The sequence below is a fragment of the Drosophila suzukii genome, chromosome 3 (genome assembly GCF_043229965.1).
Source record: "Drosophila suzukii chromosome 3, CBGP_Dsuzu_IsoJpt1.0, whole genome shotgun sequence".
NCBI classification, from domain to species: domain Eukaryota; kingdom Metazoa; phylum Arthropoda; class Insecta; order Diptera; family Drosophilidae; genus Drosophila; species Drosophila suzukii.
In genome coordinates, this window is record NC_092082.1 from 72528702 (window position 1) to 72556200 (window position 27499).

Below are 27499 nucleotides of genomic sequence, written 5' to 3' on the forward strand. Positions count from 1 at the left end.
ATACATAAATATATGGCCAAGTAAAATCTTGAAAAAGTCTTGATATACAACATTAATTTAAAATGAAAACCCATAGTAACGACCTCTAGTTTTAAGTTTTATTTATTTATTTTATTATAAAAACATTTAGTTTCAAGTTTGATTTTAAAACTTATTAAGGAGTGTTCACTGATCATGTATGAATTAGGTGCAGAACAAATTAGTTTGAAATTAGAATTGGGGGAACCATTAAGCTAGGGTGCCTAGGCTTTATTTTCTTACCTCCATATAGACGTATATTCATAACTGGGCATATGGATATGTATTTTTTTTAATTAAGTCAAAACACTTGTGTTTACATGCGTCGAAAATACACGCTTATGTGCTGGGCTCCAGTGTGGGTGTTTGTATATAGCGATCGAAAAAGAAAAACTCAAACTGAAGTTGTGGCGACGATCGTCGATCGCTGATCCCAGAGAGGGACGACATAAGTCGGACGCAACTCCAGCCTGCCACACGCGCCTCGATCTCCAGCCGTCGGTGTCGGATCGATCGCACAATAGCGAAGAAATTAAGCCGCTTTGTTTGCACACCGCTGTGTACCTGGACAAAAGGATCCTTGACGACAAGTTGGTCCCCCATAGATCACCTATTGACACACGTACAAAGAGGTGGCACCTTAAACTAGAAGAGATGCGGCTCTCATCAACCCCGGATGAGTAGTCACGTCTCGAATCGGATCGATGGTGAGCCATTCATCACGACGATTGGCAGACTCTCTAATGCACTAAAAATAAAAATAAAAAACCGAACCGAGTCCAGGTAAACCTGCTGCAGTCCGGCCAGAATTCTCGATCGGTCATTCGAAAAGCGGCTTAGGCGATGACGGATCAACTGCTGAGCTCCGCGGCCAGCGCTCCGGGGGATCCCCCGCCGGTTCTTGTGCCCGTGCCAGCCTCCACGGGTGGACCCTATTTGAGCGGTGGCTCCGAGGGCGAGCCGGAATCCTCGGAACAGCCCGTCCTCCTCGAGCTGGGTGCTCCCCAATCCGCCAGCTGCCCAGCAGTTAGTCTCAACTACACCCTAACCCCCGATGGCGGAGGTTTGCTGGCCTATGCGCCACCTCATCCGCACAGCTATTCACCTAGCTATGGCTACGAGAAAGAGCCACCCAATTTGGGTCTGTTGCCACCCACATACAGCGTGATCCCGCAGACGGTGTCGATGTGGCATGCTGGTCAGGTGGCCTCCGGCTCGCCAGTGTGCCTTGAAAACAGCAAATCCAGTGAACTGGTGCCACCACCCATCTACATGAGCTATGGCGGTGGTAGTATCGCCAATAGCACGGAGGTGGACATCTCCAAGGAACACAATCCCGCCTGGCGGGAGAAAGCCCTGCAGATGGAGAAGGACTACAGACGCACCGCCTGCGATCGGGAGAGAACCAGGATGCGGGATATGAACCGAGCTTTTGATTTACTGCGTTCTAAACTGCCCATTTCCAAGCCGAATGGGAAAAAGTACTCAAAAATTGAGAGCTTAAGGTGAGTAAAAAATATTTGCTACTCAAAAATAATATATTATTCTAATGTTTTACTATCCAGGATTGCTATTAACTACATCAATCACCTGCAGGCCATGCTGCGGGAGAATTCTGTGGTTCAGAATGGCAGTGGATGCTGTGCCTGGAGTGGCGGGAGTAGTTCACCCTATGACAATGCCAACGATCATTGGGGATCGTAGCTATCCTTTAAAAATCTTGAAAATACATTTTGGTATAGTTATAAGTGCAGTATGCCAAAGAATATTCACTGGCGGTAGTCATACCAAGTTTAAATATTTAAAAAAATGTAGAATTCCAAAAATGGAAATTAAATTAAGGTCAACATATTTCTGTTCAACTGAACTATTTTTGAAAACAATAGCTTTAATTTTGTATAGTTCAAAAATGTTTAATCTCTTTATAAGTGCAATAATAAAATAAAATGCCAAAAATAAATGATAGTTTGTGACCATTTACTGCCCACCCAAAAACTTCATTCAAAACCTTGTCTTTTTAGGCTATATATATTTAACGTTACTTGTTAACACTTCACATTTTGATAATTTACATATGATGAATCGTTTGAAGAACTGACTGACTTGGCGAGTATGTTGTGCACATTCGTATATATATAAACCTAAAAAGTACAACAAAACAGGAAAATGTAACAAATTACTATGGAATTGTTGCTCGGCCGCAACTGCATCGAAAACTGATAAGTTTGTTAATACTTATGTATAGATAATAAAACCAACTACTGCGACAGCTGTACGCGCACACACACACACACACAATATATCCGCTGTTTGATTGAAGTAGAAGTTGGCCAATTGCAACTCAAAAAGGGGACGAAATAACAAAGCGTAACGCAAGCTCCTCTCGCTCCTCGGCTCCTCCTGCGCTTAGTTATCCTTCTTGATGCGGGTGGAGGTCATGCGGTAGATGATGGAGTCCCGACCAGGATCCATGGCAGCGATGGCATAGCAGATGGCCAGCAGCGACAATCCGAAGACGACCATGAACCAGAGGATGATGTTGAAGATCACTGGGTAGTCGCTGTTGTAGTAGACGGCCAGGTTGAAGGGGTTGGTGGTGGAAGCAGCGATGGTGTCACGCTTGGCGCGCGATGCCGCCACATCCTTCTCCGTGGTCTGCACAAACAGGACCGAGTCGCTGGACTTCTGGGAAGCGGCCAGCAGGCGGCCAATGGCGGCGGACAGAAGCTTGTTGGCCTCATCTACGGCCACGGACTTCTCGCCATGAGCCTTGGCCACTCCATCGACGGACACGCGCATCAGCAGGACATTCGAGGGCTTGGCCATCTCGGCCAGATGATCGCCGGCAGCATTAATGAATCCAATCTCTTGCAGGAACTGCTTGTCGGCGGAGTGCAGAGAGGGGTTCAGGTTCTTGGTGGGCTTGGCGGCCGGAGCCTCGAAGTCACCGAAGCAAGACTTCCAGGCTTGAACCTGTAAGATAAAATATGGGTTTAGAATGAGCTACCACTGAGATTTCTTTGCGGGGGAAACCACATCAGAAAATTTGTTTTTTTAAATGATTAAGATGTGATACTGTAAACCTATTTTCATTGTTCATTTACTCGAATGTTTCTTGAGACCCCTGATAAGTAATCTTTTTTAAAATACCCTTTTTTCGATCATGTGATTTGTCACTTTAAGTGGTCTAACCATTGACTGTAATGTTTAATTTTTTTTAATGTCAAGATTATTACTTCGCACTCCTGATATGGTTTTCCCCCTTTGAGGTGCACTTACGCCATCGTCGAACTGCTCGAAGTTGATGTCGCAAACGGGCTCGTTGGCGGCCTCCAGCTCGGCGGCCAAAGCGTTCAGGGAGGCGTCCGTTCCGGATCCGGTCAGCTCGTAAGACTTGACGTTACCGGCGGTGGTCACGTGACCGATGCCCTGGACATGCACCACGATGACGCCCTTGGCCAGGTTGAAGGGATCGTTGATGGTCAGGCCGCTCCAGTTGGAGTCGCCGGTGACGGCGTTGCCCAGGGAGGCGTAGAGCACATCGCCCACGTAGTGGCTCTCCAGTGCATCGTTGCCCTTGAAACTGATTGCCTTGGGGCGATTCAGCACCGTGAATTCGCCAGCGGCGTTGACTGTGGAATAGGAAAGGAAACTTTAAAGTATTGTGCTAGAAGCTATACTCATCTCCTTTGTCCAAGATTCTGCGCATGCATGTGGGGGACACTCAGAAGTCCCGAGTTTTGGGTGTCACCACCCCCAGTACGAGAATCGATGAGTACAGAGAATATCCACTGTGGCCGCTTTCCACCGGCTCCTATTGTATTCCTCCATTTAATTAGCCACAGTTCTACTTACTGGCTGCTATAAACAGCGAGAAAATCACGCAAATCCGCAACATTTTCAGTTTTCCGCTGGACTTTTAATCATATGACGAACGACTGCAAAGAAAAACCTTTTCTCCTCCCCGAAATCTCCGTAGCTATCATGTGATGAGCAGGGTTGCAGTGGTCTGTTATCGAATAGGTATGAGTAGGGTTGTCGGCGAGTTGCAACTATCGATTCCACTGGTATTCATTAAATCGATTGATTTTAAAATTAAAAATTAACTTTAAATTATTATAAACACGAAAAGGACAACACAATTTAAATGACTTGCTAATTTACAACAATTTTCCAAATGAAAAGACCCCAATATTAACTTTTACCATTTTAAAGAGCAATTAATTTTGTTTTCAAAATTGTTCTATTTTTTGAAAGCAGGTGCATATATTTTTAATGATACTTTACAAAATAATAGATATTCATTTAAAACCAGACACCTTTAGATATACATGCTTATGTATAACTAACTAGACAGCGGTTTTCACAAAGTCAATATGCGGACATTTACAAGTGTTTCCTTATAGTGTAAACATTATAGTTTTAATTAGTTCTAGGCGCGTAGAGCATCGATTTCCAATCGCAGTTTCTGAATTCGAAGCAAAGTCAGAGTGCGCTCCAGCTTCAGGTTCTCCGTTTCAGTTTTCAAGAACTTGGTCTTGCTCTGGAATTGTTTGATCTCTGCTCGCGCCTTTTCCGCTCTCAGGGCGGCTAAATTATTTCTTGGCCTGGCTTCGACGATAGTCGCCATTCCATTGGCCAAGTCATCCGGATTTTGCTGCAATATGTAATGCTGCTCCAAAAGCGGTAAGATGTCTATTTCTGAAAAAAAAAATTTTGAATATTTACCTCTTTGCTTTCGTCCATGTAATCAACGTAGTCGCGGTTTGGTATCTCAATATTAGAGATTTCAAATTCCATATTTTGCTCTTCCGGTTCTTCGTTTTTCGTTTTCGATCTGCGAATCTCAGTTTTTATTGTGGGTTGGGCCTTGGCACTCTCAGCCGCAGCAGCCTCATCCAGAATTTGTTGTATCTGATAATGGGAAAAATATATACAAACATAGTTTCCTAGGATCTCATGGGTTTCAATGACATTACCTTAACAATAATTTCCTTGCCTTCGGTGTCATCTTCGTCGGTCGAAATTTTCTGGATCTGCGTAATGAATAGGGTTTTGGAGGGTAAATATTTTTGTTGTTTCCATACTTTACTATACTTTGTTCTTGTGTGCGTTTAAAATAGAGTCCCAAAATTAAAAATCCCCAAGAACTTTTAATTAATTTTTCAAGAATAGAAATTAAGTTATACAGTTGAACTTTTCAATTAAAACTTTAGTAAAATAACTTAACATTAAAATATTGATGAAGGGCAAAAAGTACCGGGAAAGTAGGATTTACTTATTATAATAAATTGACTGGATATTCCGCGAACTTTAAGAGTCCAATTGTCCAATTTTTGCAACGCCAGATATTATTTAAAATGAACCGACCCGCGTTTTGAGGACCATACCCGCATGCATAACTGCATTATATCGAAATTGACATGAAACTGACTTCATAGAATGAATTAAGTTGTTTGATTTACAGATCAACATTTTCCCTCCACTTTTGACCACATACATAAGTATTTACACATGTATGTACATAAGTATGTATGTAGACACATGTGTATGTATATAAAGATGTTGTTTATATACAGATGTTCATAATTACTTTGATTCTGGGACCATCGTCCTGTTCTTTCGGCTCGGAGGAACGCAATACTACAGGAATTCTACTTAGCTTTGAATCGCATGTTTGCCTACAATTTAATGAGGATTACTTGACAATGTCATAATGTAAACATTATGTTTAATGTATGTTTGTACGGTTTACCTGTGTAACGACAAGCGGGAAAGCGCGGTATTCTGCAGAACCTTGTTGCAATTATGGCATGTGGCCGAATATTTACCGTTCTCGAAATTCGCGGTGAACCCGTGGGTCCTGTAAAAGTCTTCAGATTTCTTCCGTGGCATTTTGTAATGCAAATTGAGCTACAAATTGCTATGTACTATACACGATGCACATAAAATGGCTTCTCTACAGCTGAAGGTAAAATCCACGCTAGCTCTGCACCAGATAGGCATTCTCGATTATATCGATAGTTTAGTGGTTTTTAAAAGAAATCAGTTAAAATGGAATTTATTTTTCAACTCAAAGTGGAGCAAAAATATAATAGTAATATAGTTTTATAATATATTCACAAAGCGCTCGAAAATAATTGTACATATATTAATTTATGTGTTATTTTGTTGGACGGTTAAATATATAGCCACATTTAAAAACCGGGTTTTGGTTTGATGCTGCCCAACCAATTTTAATTTTTTTTCCTGTTCTTTTTACTTTAATTATTTTTCATAAATCTTAGTTATTTGAAATACAAAAATATGTTTAGTTAAAATAAAATATATTATTTCGATCAGAATACTTGCTTATTTTATAATAAATATTTTTGTTGACTGGTTTTTATATTTTACCCACCTCAAGAGTCCTAAACATCTTATAAATTAATTAATATTCAAATAATAGCGACCATCGATAGCAAAGTATTCCGTGTTATCGATACATCGGTTGACTCTACAGCGATCAACACTTTCACGTAATTTACCATAAACCGAATGTAAAACAAATGTCGCTGGCAAAAAAAGGCAAACGCGCTGGTGGCGTTTCAAAAGACGTAACGTGGAAAAAACTTGGTTTCCTGCCGGCCTTTAAACAGGAAAAGGATGGGGGCGCCAAGAAGTACCGGGCCCTGTGCATCCATTGCCGTAAATGCCAATCGAACACCAGTATAGACAGGCTGATTATCCACAGGTCAGTATAAATAATGCTTCCCGCTCTTTTCTACAAGTACAGTCTGTAAATGGAATATGTTTGTAGGAAATCCTGCACAAAGTACCGAGAGGATCTCACCGAGGAGCTGGGCATAAAGACAGAAGCCACGGATTCCTCTCCGGCGGAACCAAACACTTCCGCCATCGAACCGGCCATAACAACTCCTCAAACCATTGAGTATTCGACAAGCAATATAGTGGAAAAAATGTTGGACGAGGACGAGGGTAGCGGGCGCAATCCGGAGTCCACCTTGGTGAGTTATCTCACCGATCTGGAACAAGTGGTGCCCCATCCCCCGTCCGATGCCAACCGTCAGGCTAAGGATCTGTTAAAGGCGGAGACGGAGTACCTGGTGGCCAAATCCGAGTACTTTACCAAGTTGAGCGAAATATCGGAACTAAAACGAAGCGTCACCATGTTGGAGGCGAAAAAGACCCAGCTGGAGATCGCAAAACTGCGAGCCGAGTGCGAGTAGCCTAAGCTTTTTAAGTACAAAACAGTTAAAATTTTTCTCAATATATAAATTTGTAAAGATAATGAATAATAGCGATGCGGGAAGTTCGTTGGAGCAATTCGTAAAGATGCCTGTGTATGTGGGCTTTCTAATCAAGATGACGGCGCAGCTGCTGTCGCATCCCATGGAGCTGGTTCGGGTGAATATCCAGGCAAATGTGATCCACCATAGTCGTCTAAACATGCAAAATATGTTCCGGCTGATGGCCAGGCATGGATTACCCGGATTTTATTACGGCATTGTGGCATCCGGGCTGCGCTGTACCGTACACACCTTGTCCACATATACTCTATTCTACAGTTTACGGGATAACAAGTATGTGCTGATGCTGAAGCCGTACAACACTAGTACGGTCCTGGGACTAACCGGATTTTGGGGCGGTGTCATGGCCACACCCTTTGCCAAACTGGCGGTCATTCGGCAGGCGGATCTGACGCGCAGTTCCTACCAGAGGCGCAAGTAAAGAAAGGGAAAGATAATCAGGCATTTTCAGGTTTTACTTCCAAACCAGAAAATACCTGTGATGTTGTATATGTATACATTCGAAGCTATACAAGTTTATCCTTCTCTTTTAGCTATCGGAATTTCTGGCTAGGACTCAAATGCATGTACAGGAAGGGAGGATTCATATATTTATTTAACGGTTGGAAGATAAACGCCTTTTCCAGCACATCCGTGGCCATGCTGTACAACCCCGTTAGCGATAAGGTTCATACCTTGATATCGTGGTTCCACGGACTGGACGAGCCCTGGCTCAGCGATCTCATAACCATGGCCCTAACGGGCGGCATTATAACGGTCATTATGACTCCTGTGGATGGCATAGCCATTCTTACGTTGAACGAATCCTCCTATGGTCACCACTCCTACTCCTACATGTGCCGCAAAATTATAAAAAGACACGGCTACAGAGGTTTCTTCTTTGGATGGAGGCCGGCACTTTTAGCTCTTGTACCACACACCTTGCTGGCAACAATAGTATATCGTGTATTACTAGATCGCTACTTATCATAAAGTCACCCACATTTATTCCAAAATCTTGCAATGTATAATTGTCAGAGCCTCGGGGAATTCGGCCAAGTCAGAGGGTATTTTTTGGATTGAGCAGTTTTCCAGTTGGAAGCTGAAGATTTCCGTGAATCGCAGAACAAGCTGGAGGACAAACGACTGTTAGATTTAACTGAGAATACAGGGTGGTGATATAAAACATTACATTTAGAACTGGAGGCACCCTCTTATGGGTTACTAGACACTCCATCAGCACAGCCACAAACTTCCCATAAAACTCGGGCAGGTGCGAGTGCAGGGCCTGCAGGGGAATAGGCAGGATGCACACCAGATAGCACCTTAGCATCTGCTCCAGCAGCTCGGCACACACCTCGGCGCCTTGTAGCAGTTTATCCGACTCCAGGACGAGCATTTGCAGGATGGCCTTGGCCCAACGAAAGCTGGTGCTGGCGTTCAACGCAAGACACTCTTCCCGGCAAGCCGCCAACTTATCTGGCTGGCTAATATCCGTGGCCAGAGCAGCCTCCACACTGCGGCGATTGATTGTAAAGTAGTAGCCAAGTCGTGTAATAGCCTGCAGCAGGCAGATGGAGATTTTAGGATTAGAGGACATGGTCACATTCTGGATGAGACGCTCCAGCATGTCGTCGCACTGGTTCCACTAAGATGTATATTATGAAAAATACATAGGTTAAGGCGGTCCGCGAATTTGTTTGATTACCAACCGTAAAAGAATCAAGATCAACAAAGTGATCCAGGCATAAATACATGCAGTTCCAAACCGATTCGATGGCTTCAGTGGACTCCATGTTGTAGGCATCCTTGAGGGCATGATCATAGATCACGCTGTGCACATTTAGCTCCTGAATATCTTTGGGATCCTGTAATATCAACTATTTTATTAAAAATCTTTGTTGAAGGGATACGTTTAACCCACGCTATATTTAAGCATGACTGAGAAGATCTTGACGCCCAGTTGTTTGTAAATAGAATCGTAGCATTCCCGTACATTTAGACCTACTGAAAGGGAAAAGGCCAGCATTTGAGTTGGCATTCTGGATTTGTTCCCATAACGAAGCTGAGAGAAAGAGGTTGGGAATAAAATAAACCGTTGGGATATATAAAGTGCTACACTTAACCTCCAGATATCTGCTAAAACCATGCACTGCTCCCAGTTGTTTCTTCCAACAATCCCTGTGAAGTTTTTTCTCGTAGTATCTTAGTATTTGGGCATCCGTGGACTCCCACCAGTTAGCAGATAACTTCTTGGCCAAATCATTTGCATTCTTTAAGAGATTACCCGAATCATCCTTCAGTTGGTAAACAGTGGGAGACGCTGTCAATTCGCAAATTAGCAAGAGCAGTTTGACTTTCAGCTAAAATGGAACTAGATTGTAGTTATTGAATAACAATTTTTTGGACTGCAACCTCTTCGTGCCCGGCATCGCCAGTCTTTTGGAGGAATTCCTGCACAAAGTCGTAGAGCTTGGGCAGATCCTGGGTAAGTAGTGAATGGTAGCTCTCGAATTGCGACGCCTCCAGTTGGATGTTGTCCAGATCTTCCTTTAACTCCGGCAGCATGTAGAACTGCACCAGCTCACACATGTGGGCCACCAGGGCTTCGGTGGAGTCGTCGCTTGTCATTTTGTATAAACTTAACAAAAAATTAAAAAAATTGTGAAGTAAACAAGAGTGCCGGCTAAATTCGATAACACTTTTATCGATTAGAGGTGGGAGAGAGAAAGAAAGTTTTTGGTATTTCTTTGGTCGCTTTTGGTATATTCCGGATTTTTTTGATCATTGATCATTTCTAAAATATCAAGATATAGTTTCAAATGGCTAATCTTGAATAGGGCATTTTATTAACCTTGTTGATTGTTAGAGCTTAAATTTCTAAAAAAAATTACAGAATTAACCAAAATTACTACGAAAATTATATAGGATTATCTTTTATTCGTAGTCAAAGGTTAATCCAGCACCGCGAATATGCTGTTCACTCCAGGCATCGAAACGCTCGGACATTTCATTTCCCATGTGATTACGCCAGTCGCCGATTTTTCCATTTCTAATAAACTTGGAAGACGAATCCGGAAGCAATTGCTCCAGATTGACCGCCTTGTTCGCCCGCATTTTATCGAATGTAAGGTGATCGCACAAGGTTTGCAAACTGGATGCATCTAGGAGACTCTGAACACCAAGGAATCGGGCACAGCGACGAACCACACTTGGCAGATCCTTGATCATGTCCTCGTACTTGATGAACAGCACATTCTCATCCTGGCTCCGTTTCCAAAAGGGCAGCACGTGCTTCCAATAGGACCCCATTGGGGTGAGTCCCTCCAAAAAGAGATCTACAAACTGCTCAAAGTTCCCATTGATTCCATGCAACAACTTGCAATAGTGGTAGTACGAAACGCACAGATCCTTTGGATTTCGAGCTGTGTAAACGATCCTTGGCTTCACCGTCTCAAATTGCTCGGGTAATAGTTGCCAGGACAAATGGGATCGGGCAAAGCGGGGGCGTGGCAGATTGCGAACCAGATCGACGGTATTTCCAAAATTTTGCCTGACAGGCAAAGAGAAAGTTTAAATTGATTAGCTTGGAAAACTGTATGGGACTTTCTATAAATATTACAATTATAACCGTGTAAGTGATCTTTAAGATTTCAAAAAAAAGTTACCATTAACAAATTAGATAGAATTTAGATAATCGAAATACTTGAAGCGGAATTTGTTATGAGGTAATTTTCTTGAATACTCACGCCACCGTCTCGTGATGATCGGTACTGAATAAAGCGGATAGTTCAATAAGTGGTGATCGCAATCGCAAGTCCTGCTCTGCGGCTACGTAATTTAATTTATGACCCAGCAACCACACCATCTCCTGAGCCCAAGTGGATCCAGTGCGCGGATAGGAGACCATCCATACATCGTCTTGGTAAACAGGAAGCGATCGGATGGATTCGCCCAGCTCTACGTACTTCCTCGGAATGATCAAATGATCCGGAAGCACCTCTACAAAGCAATTTTGAGCTGGGAAAACAGCATTTGTACGACGGACAATGTCCGCCTCTAGTTCGCGGTAGATAAGCTGCATGATCAAAATGTATCGACTATCAAGACCAAAAATTCAAAGCACAATGAATTTGAAGTCAAGTCGAAGTTGCAAGTCCACGTTCAAGAGAGCCACTGAAATGAAAATTGTGAAAATGCCCCTGGCGAGTTTTCAAACACATTAACTGGTTTTAGTGCGGGAAAAGCTTTAAACATGTTATCTAAAGTGAAGATCTAATAACTTTTCATCAATTTAATTGATTTTACAGGTTCATATACCAAAACAAATTAACTGAATTCAAGGTAATCTGATCGAAATTAAATTAAATTCTTGAAAATTGTCTACAATTTAGAAGCTGAAACCTATTTGTAATTTGCCTACTTTAAGTTAGCAAAGATTCCACTTAGGAGAGTCCGACTGTAGTTGGATAGCTTTTCTCTTGCGGTTCGTTGACTCCAAAGAAATGGAGCAATCAGTACATAACAACTATCATTAGAAAGAGTTAGACAATGATCTTCAGTTTTTATGACCCTCATGAATATTTTATTAGTCTTACATTGTTACTAACAATTCAATTTGTATGATTTTTAACTTTTTTTAATTTGTTTTCTTTAGAAAAAAGGTAAAAAATAATTTGGCTGTTTATAATACATGTTTTAAAAAGTACGAAAAAGTCAAATAGAAATAAAAAAGAAAGTTGAACAAATTAGTTTAAATTTAAATGTATTTCAATCCGTAAAACTATATACACACGAAATCTTTATCTCAATTACAGCTAAATCGTCTTAATGAGCCTTCGTCTCCGGATATGATCTTGATCTTCATCTTGATCTGCACCCAGAATGGGGCGACTACAGCTCGTTGTGGATGTATTCCGTAGTCACCTTGGCCTCGCCCTCGTGGAAACCATTGCAGTCGACTGGGTATTTGGCCTGTTGGCGGACATTTGCAGAAATAGCGGTTAGAAAGCGGCGACATAGAGAGGTACAGAAAAAAAAAAATTTTATTAAGATTAGAAAAGTTTTTAAAAAGTTGGAAATAAGTGCAACAAAAATCTAATACTACAAAAATGTTAATATTTGGTGTTACCTAATATTAATTAAAGGGGTCTAAACGTATGCTAACAACCAGTTTTGTGAAGAAGAGATTATGTTTGTCGTAGCATACTTTTAGGTAACCTCTTAGATGATTTAAAATCTCTACAGAGATTTTTAAATACTTTTCAGTACCACTTTCTATTCCTTCTTTTATATAAATCCAATTTCTTTCTGTGCATCATTGTGGCCGTTACTCACCTCGCAATTGTATGGCGCATTGATCACACCGAATAGCGTCCAGAACGGCGTACCTGTTTCCGTGCTAATGAAGATCGCTGCACCCATGCTGCCGATCTTGACGATTTTCGGACTGACTCCGGCAATTAGTCCAGACGCCGATGTCTGTCGATTCTGCTGCTGCTTGGGCTGGTGGTGCTGCTGATATTGGTCATGCTGCTTCTGTTTCTCCTGCTGATCGAGTGCCTCTGCATTCATTTGGCAGAGCACGTAACGATCGCATTGCGGCGACTTCGAGATGTATCTGTAGGCGCGGTGGACTTTTAGCACCGGTTCAATAACCTGTTTGGCATTTGGTCCATTGTTGGATTCGATCGAGTGCGTGAGCCATGGAACAGAGGAGGAAATAGTGGTGTAATTAATTTAATTTGATCCAAGTTAAGTATTCAGTGCAGATGCAGTTAGAGCAATTGTTTGCTAGATCACTTCATATCTTCTTCGGTTATTACTTCAAGCTCTTAAAAGTCTTAACCATTGCAAATTATAAGAATTCCTAAAACAAAATTCTAAAATAGTATCCCATCATTATTTAATATGTCATCAATTGTTTCAGATCATAATAAAAGAATAAGCATTTTAAGAACAGCATACAAAAGTATCATGTCATTAGGCATTAGGTAAACACTACATTTTAGAACCATGTCGATATAACTGTTAGAAACCCATACCATTACTTGAGTTACCTAGAATCGCTATTTAATTATCGCTTTACTTTTCACCGCAGCTATTTCCTATTTGCAGATAAAGAGCTTCAATTAAAGACAAAGTAACCCAGTTCTCAGATCAGAGAATCAGAGAATCTGCTTACCTCCAGGTTAAGCGTATCCGTTAGCTTGTCGCTGATCTCGGTGGCATTGAACTGCAGTAATCCGCGTGCCTGGCCGAGTTTTAATAGCTCCTTGGCATAGCCCACTGCCGGCTTCACGTACTGCCTGGAATCGATCTTAACGTTCAGATGGTGCTTGGCCACATGGTCCAAAAGATTCGAGATGGTCTCGCCCGGACGGGAGGGATCGAAGTGGGTCTGCTTGGGGTAACCTTGAGACTTCAGCAGGCCGTTAAACATGATCTGTGCCGTCTGGAAGTACCTGTAGAGAAAGAGGGGAAAAGCGGACAATTGATGAGTCTCGATGACGCAGCACCGTCGAGTGAAAGGGTCGCTAGAAAGTGGAAGTTGTACGCTGTTGTTGCTGTCTAATGGAGGGGCAGCGCGAAAAAATAGAAGACCAAGAAGTCTGAGACGCCAAAGCCTGACCTACTTTAAAGTCATGCAAAAATTTCTGATTCAGAGACGTACACTGAAAAAAAATAATTTTTTTAAATGACCTTAACTTATAATTCGTATAATTTTCAAGTTATTTTTTGGATCTTTTATACTTATACTATCTTAACTGAAGTTAAAAGTATACATAAATAGTTAAGAGAGTTATTCTGTTCAATGATAAGTAAAGACTCCAATGATTTAAAATTTTCTTTCTATTTCATTACGATTTTTAAGACAAGTGTACCCAGCCTTCTCAAGCAATTTCCTCTGGCTGAAAATCGGGCAACCGGTTTTGGTCCGCTTTGTTTATTTGTTTGTTTTAACGATGCCGTTGACTTCTGTATCTTCTGCATATCAACTGTAACTGTATCAGAGCCTGGACATGGAACTTGGGTCTGTTGACCAGTTGGATTAGCAGGCACGTTCTAAAAGCACCAGCACCGAAAAAAGTGGGTCAAAAGGTAGCCGCATCGAACATGCTCGATGGGAAACGGGTTGTCGCTAACGGGAAATGGTTAGCACAGGCTTTGGGAGCAGCTGTTTGGTATCGGAATCGGATTTGGTATTGGACTTGGAGTTGGACTTGGACTTGGTCCAAGAATTGGACTTGGACTTGGTCCAAGAATCGCAGCCAGGTGCTAAATGCATTGGGACCGTTGCAGAGCAGAACGTGATCCACAATTAACACGCTTTTTGGATCGAGCCACGTATGTAAGCCGGCTGAAACTCACCTGAGATACACATCGGGATTGGCCAAGTAACTGGCCCAGTCGGCCAGGTAGAGTGTGGCCGACTTGATCCACCTCCGCCGGAAGGATTGGTTGTTTAGCGATTCGAACAGCTTGTCGTAGTCCAACTTGCCGTCGTTGCCCTTGAAGCCCTGAAGGAGGAGATAAGTAGAAAAGTTAGTTTTACAAATTTTTAGGGACATGTTGGGAATTTAAGTTGGAAAAAGTCTGATAAAAAATATACTGCATTTCAAAGAATTGAAATCATTTTTGTAAAATAGATCGCTACTATAACATACTATCTATAAGTCTAAAATCCGTTCGAAGGCTTTTAAAGAATTTTTATCTCAATTTGAATGTATTATTATATTTTGATGTTTTTTTTATTATTTTTGGTTGATTTTGTTTTGATTTTGCAAACTCTATCGTCTAGAAAATAAGATCATTCTATTTCAAGTATATATCTAAGTCCTAAGAACAAAACGCTCCTTATGTCTAGTTCAATCTTATTTAGAGATCCACCTTCATGATCTTGTTGACTCCGGACTTCTCGTACAAGGCATCGGCCAGTTCCGAGTTGGAAAAGTGATCCCACAGCACGTGGATGTGTTCCAGGAACGGTGGCAACACCCAGGCGTGGCTTTTGTGCTTTTCCTGGGTGCTCTGACCCTCGGGTCCGGCGAAGGAGCTAACTGCCTGCATCACCAAGGGCAGAAGGTTCATCAGTCCGTTATCGCTTTCCGGTTCCTCGCCGGCGGCTCGTTTCTGATGGTGATGTGCGCCCTTATCGTTGGATCCCTGGGTGTTCATAAAGGCCGAAGCCACCTGGAGGATGGTATCCAGGCCAATGCCAGATTCGGAACCGCCGCCATTGGTGCGCCTTTGGTTTGGTGTCGATTCCTCATCATCACCCTGAGTGAACATCTCCAGGACATTGCCAATGATGGAGGGATCAAAGCCGCCGCCCTGACCGCCACTTTTGGAGAGGAGACTGCCCAAGCCCGAGAGGATTTGCATGGCTCCACCAGCACCACCGCCGCCGCCGCCACCAGCTCCGGATTTACCACTGGCCTGCATGAAGGTTCCCAGCAGCGAGGCCACACCCGCTAAACCAGCTCCTCCGCCACCGCCTCCTCCGTTGTTGTTGCCACCACCATTCTGGTTGGACAACGCCTCCTGGAAGAACATGGAGGCCATGTCCAGCAGCGGATTGGACTCATCCTCGCTGGCCAGTGAAGGACTCAGCGGCTGCAGGCACAGCAGGCAGGCCAAGAGCAGGGCTCGTCTCACGTACATTATTCTTCAGGAACTTTCACAATCACACACTTGAGATACTTTTGGGCCAATTAAGCGACGCAGCCACAAAACGCGGAAGACGCTCCACTGAGCACACGGAATGGGTATATATCAACTGGAATTATGGGTATATGTATATCTACTGTGAGATATTACTAAGATCGGAGATCGCAGCGCAGAACAGCCAGCACAGCCGAAAACTTTCTTTCTTCTGCGAGACTGCGCCAGTTTGTAACACTTCTTAAGCCAGCGATTCTTGGGGCCTTCGAACATGTTCGTTGGCCCACGTTGGCTCTCTCGATCCCCCTTTCTTCGGATCCCCATCTCTTCTCTCACCTGTTTCTACGGAGACTCTCTCGCGGAATTCTTTACGCCTGCGCTTTAAACACGTCAGGTTTGCTTAGCTTTGCGTCCAGAAATAAACGAGACGGGGGAGAAAGAGCAGAACCGCTTTGCTTTCCACAGAGAAAAAATATAATTCTTAACTTGATCATCAAAGATTATAATAAAATATCTCTCAGTTAAAGTTAGGTTACTTTGAAATATACAAAACTATTGTTATAAGAACCATCTTAAAGTTTAATACTTTGACTAGTATATTATGGTTTATTTTAAATTTGTATTTAATATGTTATCATGAGAGGAAATTATTTGTATGAGCGAACGTACATCAAAAAAATATAGTTAGAAATTAACAATTGCTTTTTATCTTATATTCACAAACCCCAAGTTGAATTACTTCAATAAACATTTTCTATTGGAAAACAAATTGCAATAAAGGTCTTTATCTTTTTTTCTGTGTGCCCTGTTCTATAGCTCCGCACTTTGTTTATGTTTCCTACCTACCCACCTACTTTCTTTTTACACACGATCGTCCGCTTTGAAAGTTCTCTTCTCGGAATGGTGGTTGGTGGACATTGGAAGTCAGATTCGGAGCCAACGTTTTTGTTAATGCCGCCTGCTTGGGCTTTTTATGTAAATACGAGTATAAACAAGACTTTTGGGTCTCTTTCACCGGGTATGCCATAAAAGTTAAGATGTTGGCCACGTTAAAATGGTTTGGAAATGTTAAAAAAACATGTATGTAAAAAAGTCTTGAAAAATTATCTTAATTTCATTTATTTTGTATCACCTACTCGAAATATAGATCATTTTTCAATTTGTAGTATTTATTAAAAATAATGTTACAAATGCTAATTGTTAACCTGTTTTATAATAAAGGGTATTATCATTTCAATTACAAAATTCCACAATCTTTACGAGTTGCTGAAGCAAACCAATTGAATGCTTGGCACATTTGTCACCTGGACTGTTTGTGGGTTAGTTTTGGGCCGTCGTTATGGCCCATTTTGAATTTATTCAACAAATGGATTGCAGTGTGCCCGTTACATAAATTTATAATCCGTTTAATGGGTTCGTCATGCGAAGCTAAAGAGGTGTATCCCTCTTTTCCAGTTCTATAATTTCTTTATGGTCTTCTTAATCTCAACCGTGATGACCTTTCCCCACAAGTTATTACCATACTCGATATTCAAGTGAATTATGGAGATGATTAATAGCACCATTCACTTTAATTTCTTTTACATGCTCAAAATGTAATTGGATTTCACTTGGGAATACGCGCGCTTCGTTTTAAATTGTATTTTTTTCTATCGTTGTTATCGATTCTTGTAGGACTCTACACGATCAAAAAAAACCGATTTCTTTACTCATAAATTGTTTTTTAAAAAAATTAAGCTTAAAATTATTTGGTTTTTTTGTTTACATATTATCAACAACAAAATACATACTTAAGGAAAAAAATTAGGGAAAAATTAATCATGTTGAACAGTGTAACTATCGATAACAGCGAGTGGTTATCGCCACCGCCACCAGCTGTTTGGCTGCGCAGAAAAAACGAAGACTTCGTTTTCTTGTTATTGTTGAAGAAATTAATAAAATTAACAATTATTGCGGACATTACAGCGCGCAATTACAAACAGGATGGGAAATCAACTGGTGGGCATTGCCCCGTCGCAGATTTATGCGGTGGAGCACTACTTTTCCGGCCAGTTTGGATCCGAAATCACATTCAGTTCCAAGTGAGTGAAAAGGGGGGCATTTCCACAGGAAAATTGTTGACACCCACGAATTTTGATTTTCCACAGCATGGGCAGCACGCGATTCTTCAAAGTGGCCAAGGCAAAAACGGATGAGGGTCAGATAGTGGTCAAGGTGTTTGTGAAGCACGATCCCACGTTGCCGCTGGAGGATCACAAGGAGCGACTGGAGGGCATTAAGAAGACACTTTCGCTGGCCAATGCCGTCAATTGTTTACCCTTTCAACGGGTTGAGGTTTGTTTAAACCCATTTTTCATACTTACTTACATCAAGAAACATGTGGTTATAACTTATAACTCATATAGAATACAATCCAATCAAATGTTCTCTTTCGTAAAGTAATTAAGGTTATCTATACTTTTATTGAGTCATCGAAATTCTATAATTGAATGATGAATGTTAAAGAGAAAAAATGTATCTTAGAACCTTAAAAGGATTTACTCAAAGTTTAAGTAATGTTAACTTTAATACCACCATCTTCTATAACTTTATTAATTCTTCCCTATTTTCAGCTAATTGACAAGGCAGCCTATATAATGAGGGAATATGTTAAGCACAGTCTTTATGATCGCGTGTCCACACGCCCCTTTCTCACTGTTTTGGAGAAAAAGTGGATCACGTTCCAGATTCTGTGCGCCCTGAACCAGTGCCACAAACAGAAGATCTGCCACGGAGACATCAAGCTGGAGAACATCCTGATCACCTCCTGGAACTGGATCCTGCTCTCAGACTTTGCTTCCTTTAAGCCCACTTACTTGCCGGAGGACAATCCGGCGGACTATACGTACTTCTTCGATACGAGTAGAAGGCGAACCTGCTACATTGCCCCCGAGCGATTTGTCAAGACACTGGCTTCGGATGACGATGGCGGCAATGGCAACATGTCGGTCATTCATACCGACTCCATCATTCGACTGGCACCCAGTTATGCTGGAAATACCCTGTTACCAGCCATGGACATATTTTCAGCGGGCTGCGCCTTACTGGAGCTCTGGACGGAGGGAACTGCACCCTTTGAACTCTCACAGTTGCTAGCCTACAGGCGTGGTGAGCGGGATCTGGTGGAGAAGCATTTGGCTGGCATCGAAAATGAGAGGCTACGCAACCTGCTGGCCTCCATGATCGACATCCACTCGATGAACCGAAAGAGCGCCGAGGATTACTTGGATCAGGAGCGTGGCCAGCTGTTTCCCGAATACTTTTACTCCTTCCTGCAGTCGTACTTGCAAATGTTCTCCTCAACACCGATAATGTCGCCGGATGACAAGATCCAGTGTCTGCACAAGGACATTGGGCACTGCATAAAGGTGCTGACCCAGGCCCAGGATGTGACTCCGGAGGAGGAGGATAAGGATGGTGAGCAGGAAAAGAAGGATCCCACGTTGTGTGCTCGACTGCCACCGGAGCATGATGGTCTCATTCTGATCATTACTGTGGTCACATCCTGCATTCGTGGTCTCAAGCAGTCGAACACTAAAATTGCTGCATTGGAACTGCTGCAAAAGCTATCGAAGTACACCACTTCCGAGACCATTTTGGACCGCATATTGCCATACATTGTGAGTGCTTCTGTGCGACAATGATTTGTATCGTTAAACTTATTCTCATTATCTTTTTCAGCTGCACTTGGCCCAGAAATCACCAGCCAAGGTGCAAGTTCAGGCCATCGAAACGCTGACCGCCTGCCTGGGCATGGTAAAGGACATTCCGCGCAGCGATGCCAATGTTTTTCCGGAGTACATCCTTCCCTCCATCACTGACTTGGCCAGCGAATCAAGTGCCGTGATTGTTCGCGTGGCCTTTGCCCGGAATATTGCTGCTCTGGCCAAAAGCGCTGTCTACTTTCTGGAGGAGACGCAGCGAAATGCTCCGAATGAGATGCCCACTCCGCGCTACGAGGCGGAGTTGAATGCCCTCCATGACATAGTAAGACAGGCGGTACTGAGTCTCCTGACGGATTCCCAACCGGTGGTTAAGCAAACTCTGATGGAGTCGGGCATTTGCGATCTGTGCGCGTTCTTTGGCAAGGAGAAAGCCAACGATGTGATACTCTCGCACATAATGACCTTCCTGAATGACGAGGACAAGAACTTGAGGGGGGCTTTCTATGACAACATCGCCGGAGTGGCTGGCTATGTGGGCTGGCAGGCGTCTGATATATTGGTGCCCCTTTTGCAGCAAGGATTTACGGATCGCGAAGAGTTCGTCATCGCAAAGGCCATACGTGCGGTGACCATTCTTATCGAACTGGGTCACATCAAGAAGCCGGCAGTGACGGAAATTGTCCAAGAGACGGCCTGTTATCTGTGCCATCCAAATCTTTGGGTTCGTCACGAGATCTGTGGAATGATCGCCACCACTGCACGCAACCTCAGCGCCATCGATGTGCAGTGCAAGATTATGCCTGCGATAGGCGCTTTTCTCAAGGCGCCGCTTATCCAGGTGGAGAAGCCACACATCCTGCTGGACTGTGTGCATCCACCAGTGCCGCGGCAGATCTTCGACAGCGTGCTGCGCTTCCAGGACATCCACAGTTTTCTTAGAGCGCTGGAGGATCGATCTAGAGCTCGCAACCAGGCCAGACAAGGAGCTGTGCCGCAGTTCGAGGAGATGGGACAGACCCTAAGGAACGTGAGTAGTTTTTATATAATTCGATTAAAATTATCTTAACTGTACTATTCATTTGCAGCTTTTTAGACGCCTAAGCTCTGAGGGATTGACGGATCTAATCGAAATGCAGCTGCTGGCCATGAACCCTTTCCTGATCTCCATGAAGCACAAGTCCCTGCAGGATCTGGACGACACTGCCTCTGGCAACGGACGCATCGTGGTCACGCGAAAGCAAGTCGCTTGTCATGAATATCCGCTGGCGGACAAAATCACCAAAATGCCCCTAGAGAACCGTAAGTATATGATTTCTTTTCCGGGTTTCATGTTCATTAAGTACAATCAGATATTTACAAGTGCACTAAATTATTTCAAATCCATTTAACTTTCTTTGTTTTTAAATTCCAAAGTACTCTTAATCTATTGTATGAATTTCTCAGCTATTTTTAGTTCCGGATTGTGGGAATTTATACGCTGAAAAATAAAATATCCAGAGAGACTTTCAATGTTTTTGGTATCACTACTAAAATTAATGTTTAATTCCCCATTTATATATTTTTCTTAATACCTGACTCGATTTTTATAAAATTACTAGAGAGGTTATACGAAATAAAACTATATTTTCCGTCTAATTTCTAATTTATGTATTTTATTTTTAAATATAATAAAGTTTATATGGTTTTCAATAGTTAAATTAATTAATTAACCTTTTTTCTACCAATACTGATACCTTTCCAGGATCCAGCGAGGGACCAACAATGGTATCGCCCGCCTCGGATGCAGCGAACACTCCGCTGGGAGCCGGGGGAATGGCCGGAAGTCCTGCCTCTGGAGCTGTGGTCCTTGGCGTTCCAACGGCCACTGTGAGTGCGGCCACCTCACTGGGTGAATACACGATGCCCGAGCGAAATTGCTGGCTGGAACGCTCCTCTGAGTGCCGCAAGGATCTCGAATCGCTAACGGCCAAGATCAAGAGGCGCTACAATGTGCTGGCCATCTCGCAGCGCTGCAGTTACGACAAGCTTGTGACGCCCTATCCACCTGGCTGGCGGATGAACGGCACCCTGGTGGCCCATCTGCACGAGCATTCGGAATCGGTGATCAAGTTGGCATCCTTGCGTCCCCACGGCTCGCTCTTCGCCAGCGGCAGCATAGACGGCACTGTGCGGCTGTGGGATTGCAGCAAACTCAATGGGAATCAGGGGGTGAATAAGTCGAGGCAGGTTTATTCGGCCAATACGCCCATCTACGCCCTGGCCGCCTGTGATAGTGGACAATCGCTAGCGGTGGGCGGCAAGGATGGCAGCATTCTGATGATGCGGATCGATCGCAACTCCGCCAAGATGACGCTCCAGCAGGCCCTAAATCAGAAGTAAGATCGCATAATGAACTTATTGATTGTTATTTAATATATCCCCTCTCAATTGTAGTGATCATAAAGATGGACCCGTTGTGGACATGCACGCCTATGACCAGGCCACGCAGAGTGTCATCGTGTACGCCACGCTGTACGGCGGCATTGTGGCCTGGGACACACGGATGCAGCACAGCGCCTGGCGGCTGCAGAACGAACTCCGCCACGGGGTGATCACCACCATATGTGCGGATCCCACTGGCTCTTGGTTGGCCACCGGAACGAGTGGCGGTAAGCACATCTGCTGGGACCTGCGCTTCCGTCTGCCCATTGCCGAGATCAAACATCCAGCTGATTCGTGGATACGCAAAGTGGCCTGCCATCCCACGGAGCCCTCGTATCTCATCTCCGCCTCGCAGTCGAACAACGAGGTGTCCGTGTGGAACATCGAGACGGGTCAGCGCCAGACGGTTTTGTGGGCCAGCCCGGTGGCGGCTTTATCCAGCGCCAGTCCCAGTGATCCTGCCACCACGTGCGGCATCCTCAGCGGAGTGGTCGATGGTTCGCCCTTCATTCTCACCGGCAGCTCGGATCAGCGCATCCGGTACTGGGACATCGCCAATCCTAAGAACTCCTCGCTCAAGGTGCCGGCTGCCAATGACAATCTGGCGGATGTGGCCTTTAGCTACGGGTAAACAATATTATATTATAATAATTATTATAAAATCCAACATATTTAAATGTGTAAATCTATCTTCCAGTGCCCGCTTAATCGATGGCAGCCAGGTGATTGAGGAGCAAATCATTTCCATGGCCAGTACTGGCGACTCACAGCAGCTGCGCTCATCCACGGAGGAGAATCCTCGCTCTGGGCCGGACATGCCCACGGCCAGTCACCACGACGCCATCACGGATCTACTGATGTGCAAGGACAAGGGCCAGATCTACATAGCCTCGGCATCGCGAGACGGTGTCATCAAGCTGTGGAAGTGAGCGCCCGCTTAATAGTATTTAATTATTCAACTGTGATTAGCCTAATAAACTGCAATATGTCTAACTATTAAATAAACAGTTGCTTGTAAACTGTGGTCTAAAAAGCTATATGTTGATTGTGGTTCTATGGTTTAAAATTTAGTGTACTTCTATATTTATCTTTTAAAATGTTTTGGGCCATAAATCATAAAAATATAAATAGTATATATTTCAATTTTAAATAAATATAATCAATCAGTTCGGTTATGATGAATTTTCTTCTAGTAAGCCAGGAGTCAAAAGTTTTTGCTTCAAATGTTTATAAGGTTTCGCTTCTGTCATGTAACAGAACTTAACTTCCTTCGATCGGACAAGTAGGAATATCAAAAGTTAGTTTTTGTTTCTTACATTTTTTGGTGGTTTTTTAATTCTTTTTTAAACCAAAATGAGATTTTAAAAATACATAATACAATTCACGATTCTCGTTGTTTCAAAAAATCGTTGTGTTGTGTTTTTATTTTCTTCGTTTTAAAATTTTATTTGCCAAATATAAAACAACGGACGCCATATAAGGAATGTAAGTATTACTCAGATTGTTTGTTTAATTTTGGATTTAAGTTTTATAACAATAACATAGTTATAACGAAATATCATAACCACAACATTTAAAACTCAAATTTGAATCTACAACGGTTTAACAGTGTTGTTAACCATCGTCGAACGTAAAAAGCGAGATAAAAGATTTCTGACCTTGCTCTCCGAAAAGAGAGCGTGAGCGGTCCTACCTTTTCCTTTAGTATCCGGGCTTAGAGATGGAAAACATCGATGTAGGCTTGTAAAACATCGATTGCCGTCGATGTTATCGACGCTTTGAAAACATCGATGACATCGATTTTAAAATCGATGTTTCTCACCTCTACTAGCGTGCGCGTATTTTACAATTAAAAAAAATTGGCGAAGCAAGTAAGTAACGCGGGGCGGCCTTTCGCGGCTCTACAAAAAACTGTAATTTTCCAGGCAATTTTTCACAATTTTTTTGTGTTGCACTATCACGCATTTAAGCAAGCAATTGAAATTGTTTTTCTGCATATTTTTCCAGCTCGATTTTCGGCAAACAAAAAGCGAAGAAGAAGAGGCAAGCGAAAATAAGTAAGCGTGTGTGTGTGCGTCTCGAGAGCGAGCCGAAGAGCGAGCGTGTTTGTGTATTTTGCACCCAACGAAAGAGAGCGAGAGAGACGAAGCTTGTGCTCGTGTGTGTGTGTGTGTGAAGGGACGCCGCTAAAAAAGGCGCAGAAAAGAAAAGATCCGAAGAAGGATTTTCTTTATTCGTTTGCTAATTAAATACCGGCCAGAAAAAAAGGAAAAATGGAGGAAGTTGCAGTAAAGAAACGCGGCCGACCTCCAAAGGCAGCCAGCGGTGGTGGATCCTCCTCAGCGGCGGCGGCGTCGGCGTCAGCTTCGCCGGGCGCCAAAAAGCGCGGTCGTCCCGCCAAGAACAAGGGATTGAATTTATCAAGCGGCGGTGGAGGAGGTCAGCGGGGTCGTCCGCCCAAGGCGTCCAAAATCCAAAACGACGACGATCAGGAGAAGGACGAGGATGAGGAGGAGGAGGGCTCCGGCAACGAGCTGGCCAACAAAACCTCTCCCTCCCCCTCCCCCTCGCCGCCGGCCAAGGGCAGGGGTCGTCCCAGGAGCATTGGAGGCGGCGGCGGTGGTGGCGATTCGTCCAAGTCGCCTGGTTCCGCCAAAAAACGCAAGGCCGGCAGGCCCAAGAAGCACCAGCCCAGCGATAGCGAGGAGGAAGGCAAGTACAAGAGTCTACAGTCCTATAATAACCCTAAAGAACCCAAGTACAGTAGTACTTAGCATCCAAAATACATGTTTATACATATTATAACACGCTTATCCTATAGTTTACTCATATATCCCATGTACAGCAGTACAAAGTCTACAATCCCATAACAACCCAATTGAAACCCATGTACAGTAGTGTTACTTAACATATAAAAATGTATCTTTCCATACCAACAACACATACCCCTTTACAAACTTGACGTTATAATACGCATATCCTATAATTTCCACATGTGTCCCAAGTACAGCAGTCCAAAACTTTGTGGCATACGCATATTTGTTTTTATTGGGTATTCTGAAGTACATATGTTCATAATAACAAGAATTTGCCATTTTTCTTAGCAAAAGAAAAACTGCAAACACGTCTTAAACTTTCAAGCGCAATAATCCCTTTGTAGGACGGCCCTCCAGTTTCATTACGCATTTAAGTAGGTACAGTGTGTATCCAATATGCAAAGTAAAAGTAAAGTAGAAATGAGGTAAAAACAAAATGTATGAAGGTCATAAATCTTTATAACTAAATAGTTTTACAAAGTATAACCCGGTGTGAAAAATATTTATTTTTCAAATTATAACTCCCAAAGTGATAATGTCCTGAAAAAAGTACAGATTGCACTCTTTTTGTCGATTGCGTTCAGAAAGCAAATATAGGTACGCCGGTTAATCGCGTACAGCGCAGTTTATTTTCATATGTTTACTTCTGCGTATCTTCGAAATCTTCACATATTGGACCGTCCCGTTTCAAACTATGGGCTCTTGTTTGTTTTTTTTACACTAACTCAAACCTTTATCTCTTCGCTACCTGGGGATTTTCACAGACCTCCAGGTAGACTTTAGGTGCCTACCTTCGGAATTTGCTCTGCAAGAACCTTTTGATTGAAACTGTCCCTACAAAATAAGTTTAGGTGTAGAATTTGAATATAATCAAAGTTAAGGCTAAAACTATTTATTTGATTTATTAACATATATGTAGAAGTAGAGCATTTGTTTTCTCAAGTCGTGATCAGCCGTAAGAACTAACAAGTGGTCTAACAATTATTAAGTAAATATTCTTAACTAGAATCAAAAGAAAAAACTTTACAACGCAATAATAAATTAAATTAAAAAAGGTTTTATGAGCATTTTAAAAAATAAATGCCTGCAAATGGACAAGTTCTTTGAAAGAGACCTGTACCACGGTTTTCTGGTAATAAAGTTTAGTTAGCTTTTTCTAACATGGTAGAATTTTTTTTATTATTTAACTTTCTGTTCCACGAGTTATATTTAATTTCTGACTTTGCCCTTTCACCACAGACAACCGGGATGACGACGATGATGATAGCAGCACTGAGGAAAGTCGTCCGGTAGGCCGCCCATCCACTGGATCCGTCAACCTAAACATATCGCGATCGGGACGCGGCCAGGGAAGACCCAAGAAGCGGGCACAGGGTGACGAGTACAATGGCGATGGTGATGGTGATGATGAGCCACCAGTGCCCAAGAAGCGCGGTCGTCCGCCACAGAACAAGTCGGGCGGCAGCAGCGGTGGCAGCACCGCCTACGTGCCCACCGGTCGTCCACGCGGTCGCCCAAAGGCCAATGCCGCTCCCGCCGCCGAGAAGCAGGTGGCCGAGGATAATGGCGATGATCAGGACGACGATAACTCCGTGGAGGAGGTGCAAACCTCGCCGGAGAAGACGGCAGTGGCGCCAAAGAAGCGCGGTCGTCCCGCTGTCACCCCCAGCAAGTCGGCCAAGGAGGGAACTCCCAAGCCACGTGGTCGCCCATCCAAAGCCACAAACGATGATGAAGATGATGCCGATTCCACCGAGGGCGAGCACAACAACAGCAAGAAGGAGTCGAACGAAGAGGGACGTCGTCCGGATGGCACACCAACCAAAGGAGATGGCCTCAAGTGGAGCTCCGATGGCGACAATGATGGCAACGAGGAATATGTTTCGGATGTCTACAACGATGCCGAATCGGTGGCTGCCTAAAAATTAAAACAAAACAAAAAACATTTCCATACCCAAAACCCATCCCTTAAAGTCAACACAAAATGAATATTAAAAAAAAAAAATGAAAAACCCATTATCTGCGAATAAGAAATGAAACCTTAAGCACGAAATAAGACCACAAAATACAAAAAAACCAGGACAGGAACTTCTGGACTTTCGTGAACCTTCCCATCCTTAAACAACAAACATTAACTACATACATATTCCGATTTATTGCTGAGAAAACGGAAAGACGTTTGCCGCACTCCTCTGTAATGACGTGTAATTTGGAAAAACGATTTCTAATTTGATTGCAATTTTCAAATAAATAACATATATGTATTAGAGTAGTTCAAAATGTTTCTGTTTTGCGGGGAAGGCTCCAAAGAAGACCATTTAATTTTTACGGAATAAATCCAGTGTAACAAGTAATTTGAGTTGATTGCAGCTATTTCAATCGTTTACAAATTTAAATAAACGCATTAGACCTAAATGTGTTAGTTTATTTATAGGTGGTTAGGTAGGGTTATGAACAATCTTGGAAATTTCATAAGGGGGAAAGTCTGTTAAAAATACCTACTATCAAAAAGGAATCTTCCGACTGTTTGTAAGCTGTTGATTTAAAAGATTCTCTGTGCGCGCTGAAACTTGTTAGTTTAAATGAG

The 27499-nt window shown here is 43.0% G+C and overlaps 10 protein-coding genes across 12 annotated transcripts; 5 read left to right on the forward strand and 5 right to left on the reverse strand.

The window, feature by feature from the left end:
- The first annotated feature begins 200 nt into the window (after nucleotides 1–200).
- On the forward strand, nucleotides 201–2175 carry sage (salivary gland-expressed bHLH). 2 transcript variants are annotated; one of them, XM_065865335.2, is made up of 3 exons: nucleotides 201–725; nucleotides 802–1523; nucleotides 1584–2175. In XM_065865335.2, exons 2-3 carry the CDS (start codon nucleotides 862–864, stop codon nucleotides 1720–1722), a joined length of 801 nt encoding a protein of 266 aa, XP_065721407.2. In that variant the 5' UTR covers nucleotides 201–725; nucleotides 802–861; the 3' UTR covers nucleotides 1723–2175. The 2 variants fall into 2 exon arrangements, with proteins under 2 accessions (XP_065721407.2, XP_016926066.4); XM_017070577.4 differs by having other exon boundaries at nucleotides 203–1523.
- On the reverse strand, nucleotides 2028–4007 carry ATP6AP2 (ATPase H(+)-transporting accessory protein 2). Its single transcript, XM_036817063.3, has 3 exons — nucleotides 3874–4007; nucleotides 3298–3650; nucleotides 2028–2991 (listed from the first exon to the last, which is right to left on the reverse strand). Exons 1-3 carry the CDS (start codon nucleotides 3914–3916, stop codon nucleotides 2425–2427), a joined length of 963 nt encoding a protein of 320 aa, XP_036672958.1. The 5' UTR covers nucleotides 3917–4007; the 3' UTR covers nucleotides 2028–2424.
- A 235-nt stretch (nucleotides 4008–4242) lies between these two features.
- On the reverse strand, nucleotides 4243–5993 carry Ibf1 (Insulator binding factor 1). Its single transcript, XM_017070594.4, has 5 exons — nucleotides 5774–5993; nucleotides 5612–5699; nucleotides 4998–5054; nucleotides 4747–4932; nucleotides 4243–4690 (listed from the first exon to the last, which is right to left on the reverse strand). Exons 1-5 carry the CDS (start codon nucleotides 5911–5913, stop codon nucleotides 4451–4453), a joined length of 711 nt encoding a protein of 236 aa, XP_016926083.3. The 5' UTR covers nucleotides 5914–5993; the 3' UTR covers nucleotides 4243–4450.
- Nucleotides 5994–6519: 526 nt separating this feature from the next.
- Ibf2 (Insulator binding factor 2) lies at nucleotides 6520–7352 on the forward strand. The gene is made up of 2 exons (XM_017070595.4): nucleotides 6520–6751; nucleotides 6818–7352. Exons 1-2 carry the CDS (start codon nucleotides 6567–6569, stop codon nucleotides 7245–7247), a joined length of 615 nt encoding a protein of 204 aa, XP_016926084.2. The 5' UTR covers nucleotides 6520–6566; the 3' UTR covers nucleotides 7248–7352.
- Nucleotides 7309–8323, forward strand: LOC108006986 (mitochondrial dicarboxylate carrier). The gene is made up of 2 exons (XM_017070593.4): nucleotides 7309–7745; nucleotides 7862–8323. The coding sequence occupies exons 1-2, from the start codon at nucleotides 7309–7311 to the stop codon at nucleotides 8298–8300; spliced, it is 876 nt and encodes a 291-aa protein (XP_016926082.3). The 3' UTR covers nucleotides 8301–8323.
- Nucleotides 8292–9982, reverse strand: LOC108006985 (uncharacterized). The gene is made up of 6 exons (XM_017070592.4): nucleotides 9723–9982; nucleotides 9434–9670; nucleotides 9232–9372; nucleotides 9020–9175; nucleotides 8500–8955; nucleotides 8292–8438 (listed from the first exon to the last, which is right to left on the reverse strand). Exons 1-6 carry the CDS (start codon nucleotides 9936–9938, stop codon nucleotides 8313–8315), a joined length of 1332 nt encoding a protein of 443 aa, XP_016926081.3. The 5' UTR covers nucleotides 9939–9982; the 3' UTR covers nucleotides 8292–8312.
- A 186-nt stretch (nucleotides 9983–10168) lies between these two features.
- St2 (Sulfotransferase 2) lies at nucleotides 10169–11438 on the reverse strand. Its single transcript, XM_017070569.4, has 2 exons — nucleotides 11057–11438; nucleotides 10169–10860 (listed from the first exon to the last, which is right to left on the reverse strand). The coding sequence occupies exons 1-2, from the start codon at nucleotides 11389–11391 to the stop codon at nucleotides 10245–10247; spliced, it is 951 nt and encodes a 316-aa protein (XP_016926058.4). The 5' UTR covers nucleotides 11392–11438; the 3' UTR covers nucleotides 10169–10244.
- A 617-nt stretch (nucleotides 11439–12055) lies between these two features.
- Nucleotides 12056–16192, reverse strand: LOC108006970 (uncharacterized). The gene is made up of 5 exons (XM_017070576.4): nucleotides 15198–16192; nucleotides 14679–14827; nucleotides 13492–13771; nucleotides 12645–12965; nucleotides 12056–12281 (listed from the first exon to the last, which is right to left on the reverse strand). Exons 1-5 carry the CDS (start codon nucleotides 15969–15971, stop codon nucleotides 12201–12203), a joined length of 1605 nt encoding a protein of 534 aa, XP_016926065.4. The 5' UTR covers nucleotides 15972–16192; the 3' UTR covers nucleotides 12056–12200.
- A 1635-nt stretch (nucleotides 16193–17827) lies between these two features.
- On the forward strand, nucleotides 17828–23133 carry Vps15 (vacuolar protein sorting 15). Of its 2 annotated transcripts, XM_065865332.2 has the most exons (8): nucleotides 17828–18052; nucleotides 18119–18305; nucleotides 18584–19630; nucleotides 19692–20702; nucleotides 20761–20974; nucleotides 21417–22050; nucleotides 22109–22723; nucleotides 22794–23133. In XM_065865332.2, the coding sequence occupies exons 1-8, from the start codon at nucleotides 17955–17957 to the stop codon at nucleotides 23023–23025; spliced, it is 4038 nt and encodes a 1345-aa protein (XP_065721404.2). In that variant the 5' UTR covers nucleotides 17828–17954; the 3' UTR covers nucleotides 23026–23133. The 2 variants fall into 2 exon arrangements, with proteins under 2 accessions (XP_065721404.2, XP_065721405.2); XM_065865333.2 differs by lacking the exons at nucleotides 21417–22050; nucleotides 22109–22723; nucleotides 22794–23133 and adding an exon at nucleotides 21119–21317.
- A 690-nt stretch (nucleotides 23134–23823) lies between these two features.
- On the forward strand, nucleotides 23824–27184 carry D1 (D1 chromosomal protein). The gene is made up of 3 exons (XM_017070573.4): nucleotides 23824–23967; nucleotides 24104–24808; nucleotides 26152–27184. Exons 2-3 carry the CDS (start codon nucleotides 24370–24372, stop codon nucleotides 26832–26834), a joined length of 1122 nt encoding a protein of 373 aa, XP_016926062.4. The 5' UTR covers nucleotides 23824–23967; nucleotides 24104–24369; the 3' UTR covers nucleotides 26835–27184.
- Nucleotides 27185–27499: the final 315 nt, after the last annotated feature.

Bases quoted from the DNA above. Each gene is read 5' to 3' on its own strand.
- Vps15 (XM_065865332.2), top strand. From the start codon at position 17,955: ATGGGAAATCAACTGGTGGGCATTGCCCCGTCGCAGATTTATGCGGTG. The intron at 19,631-19,691 runs GTGAGTGCTTCT...TATCTTTTTCAG, and splicing joins ACCGCATATTGCCATACATT to CTGCACTTGGCCCAGAAATC. The intron at 20,975-21,416 runs GTAAGTATATGA...ATACCTTTCCAG, and splicing joins CAAAATGCCCCTAGAGAACC to GATCCAGCGAGGGACCAACA.
- LOC108006985 (XM_017070592.4), bottom strand. From the start codon at position 9,938: ATGACAAGCGACGACTCCACCGAAGCCCTGGTGGCCCACATGTGTGAG. The intron at 9,671-9,722 runs GTTGCAGTCCAA...GTTCCATTTTAG, and splicing joins GCGATGCCGGGCACGAAGAG to CTGAAAGTCAAACTGCTCTT. The intron at 8,439-8,499 runs GTAATGTTTTAT...TTTGTCCTCCAG, and splicing joins GGGTGCCTCCAGTTCTAAAT to CTTGTTCTGCGATTCACGGA.
- Ibf1 (XM_017070594.4), bottom strand. From the start codon at position 5,913: ATGCCACGGAAGAAATCTGAAGACTTTTACAGGACCCACGGGTTCACC. The intron at 5,055-5,611 runs GTAATTATGAAC...TTCATTACGCAG, and splicing joins ACGATGGTCCCAGAATCAAA to ATCCAGAAAATTTCGACCGA. The intron at 4,691-4,746 runs GTAAATATTCAA...CTTTTGGAGCAG, and splicing joins ACATGGACGAAAGCAAAGAG to CATTACATATTGCAGCAAAA.
- D1 (XM_017070573.4), top strand. From the start codon at position 24,370: ATGGAGGAAGTTGCAGTAAAGAAACGCGGCCGACCTCCAAAGGCAGCC. The intron at 24,809-26,151 runs GCAAGTACAAGA...CTTTCACCACAG, and splicing joins CAGCGATAGCGAGGAGGAAG to ACAACCGGGATGACGACGAT.
- Ibf2 (XM_017070595.4), top strand. From the start codon at position 6,567: ATGTCGCTGGCAAAAAAAGGCAAACGCGCTGGTGGCGTTTCAAAAGAC. The intron at 6,752-6,817 runs GTCAGTATAAAT...ATATGTTTGTAG, and splicing joins GACAGGCTGATTATCCACAG to GAAATCCTGCACAAAGTACC.
- sage (XM_065865335.2), top strand. From the start codon at position 862: ATGACGGATCAACTGCTGAGCTCCGCGGCCAGCGCTCCGGGGGATCCC. The intron at 1,524-1,583 runs GTGAGTAAAAAA...TTTACTATCCAG, and splicing joins TCAAAAATTGAGAGCTTAAG to GATTGCTATTAACTACATCA.
- LOC108006986 (XM_017070593.4), top strand. From the start codon at position 7,309: ATGAATAATAGCGATGCGGGAAGTTCGTTGGAGCAATTCGTAAAGATG. The intron at 7,746-7,861 runs GTAAAGAAAGGG...CTTCTCTTTTAG, and splicing joins AGTTCCTACCAGAGGCGCAA to CTATCGGAATTTCTGGCTAG.
- ATP6AP2 (XM_036817063.3), bottom strand. From the start codon at position 3,916: ATGTTGCGGATTTGCGTGATTTTCTCGCTGTTTATAGCAGCCA. The intron at 3,651-3,873 runs GTAAGTAGAACT...CCTATTCCACAG, and splicing joins CTCGCTGTTTATAGCAGCCA to TCAACGCCGCTGGCGAATTC. The intron at 2,992-3,297 runs GTAAGTGCACCT...TTTATCTTACAG, and splicing joins TCGAGCAGTTCGACGATGGC to GTTCAAGCCTGGAAGTCTTG.
- St2 (XM_017070569.4), bottom strand. From the start codon at position 11,391: ATGCAGCTTATCTACCGCGAACTAGAGGCGGACATTGTCCGTCGTACA. The intron at 10,861-11,056 runs GTGAGTATTCAA...TTTGCCTGTCAG, and splicing joins GATCATCACGAGACGGTGGC to GCAAAATTTTGGAAATACCG.
- LOC108006970 (XM_017070576.4), bottom strand. From the start codon at position 15,971: ATGTACGTGAGACGAGCCCTGCTCTTGGCCTGCCTGCTGTGCCTGCAG. The intron at 13,772-14,678 runs GTGAGTTTCAGC...CTTTCTCTACAG, and splicing joins AATCCCGATGTGTATCTCAG to GTACTTCCAGACGGCACAGA. The intron at 12,966-13,491 runs GTAAGCAGATTC...AATGCCAAACAG, and splicing joins CGGATACGCTTAACCTGGAG to GTTATTGAACCGGTGCTAAA.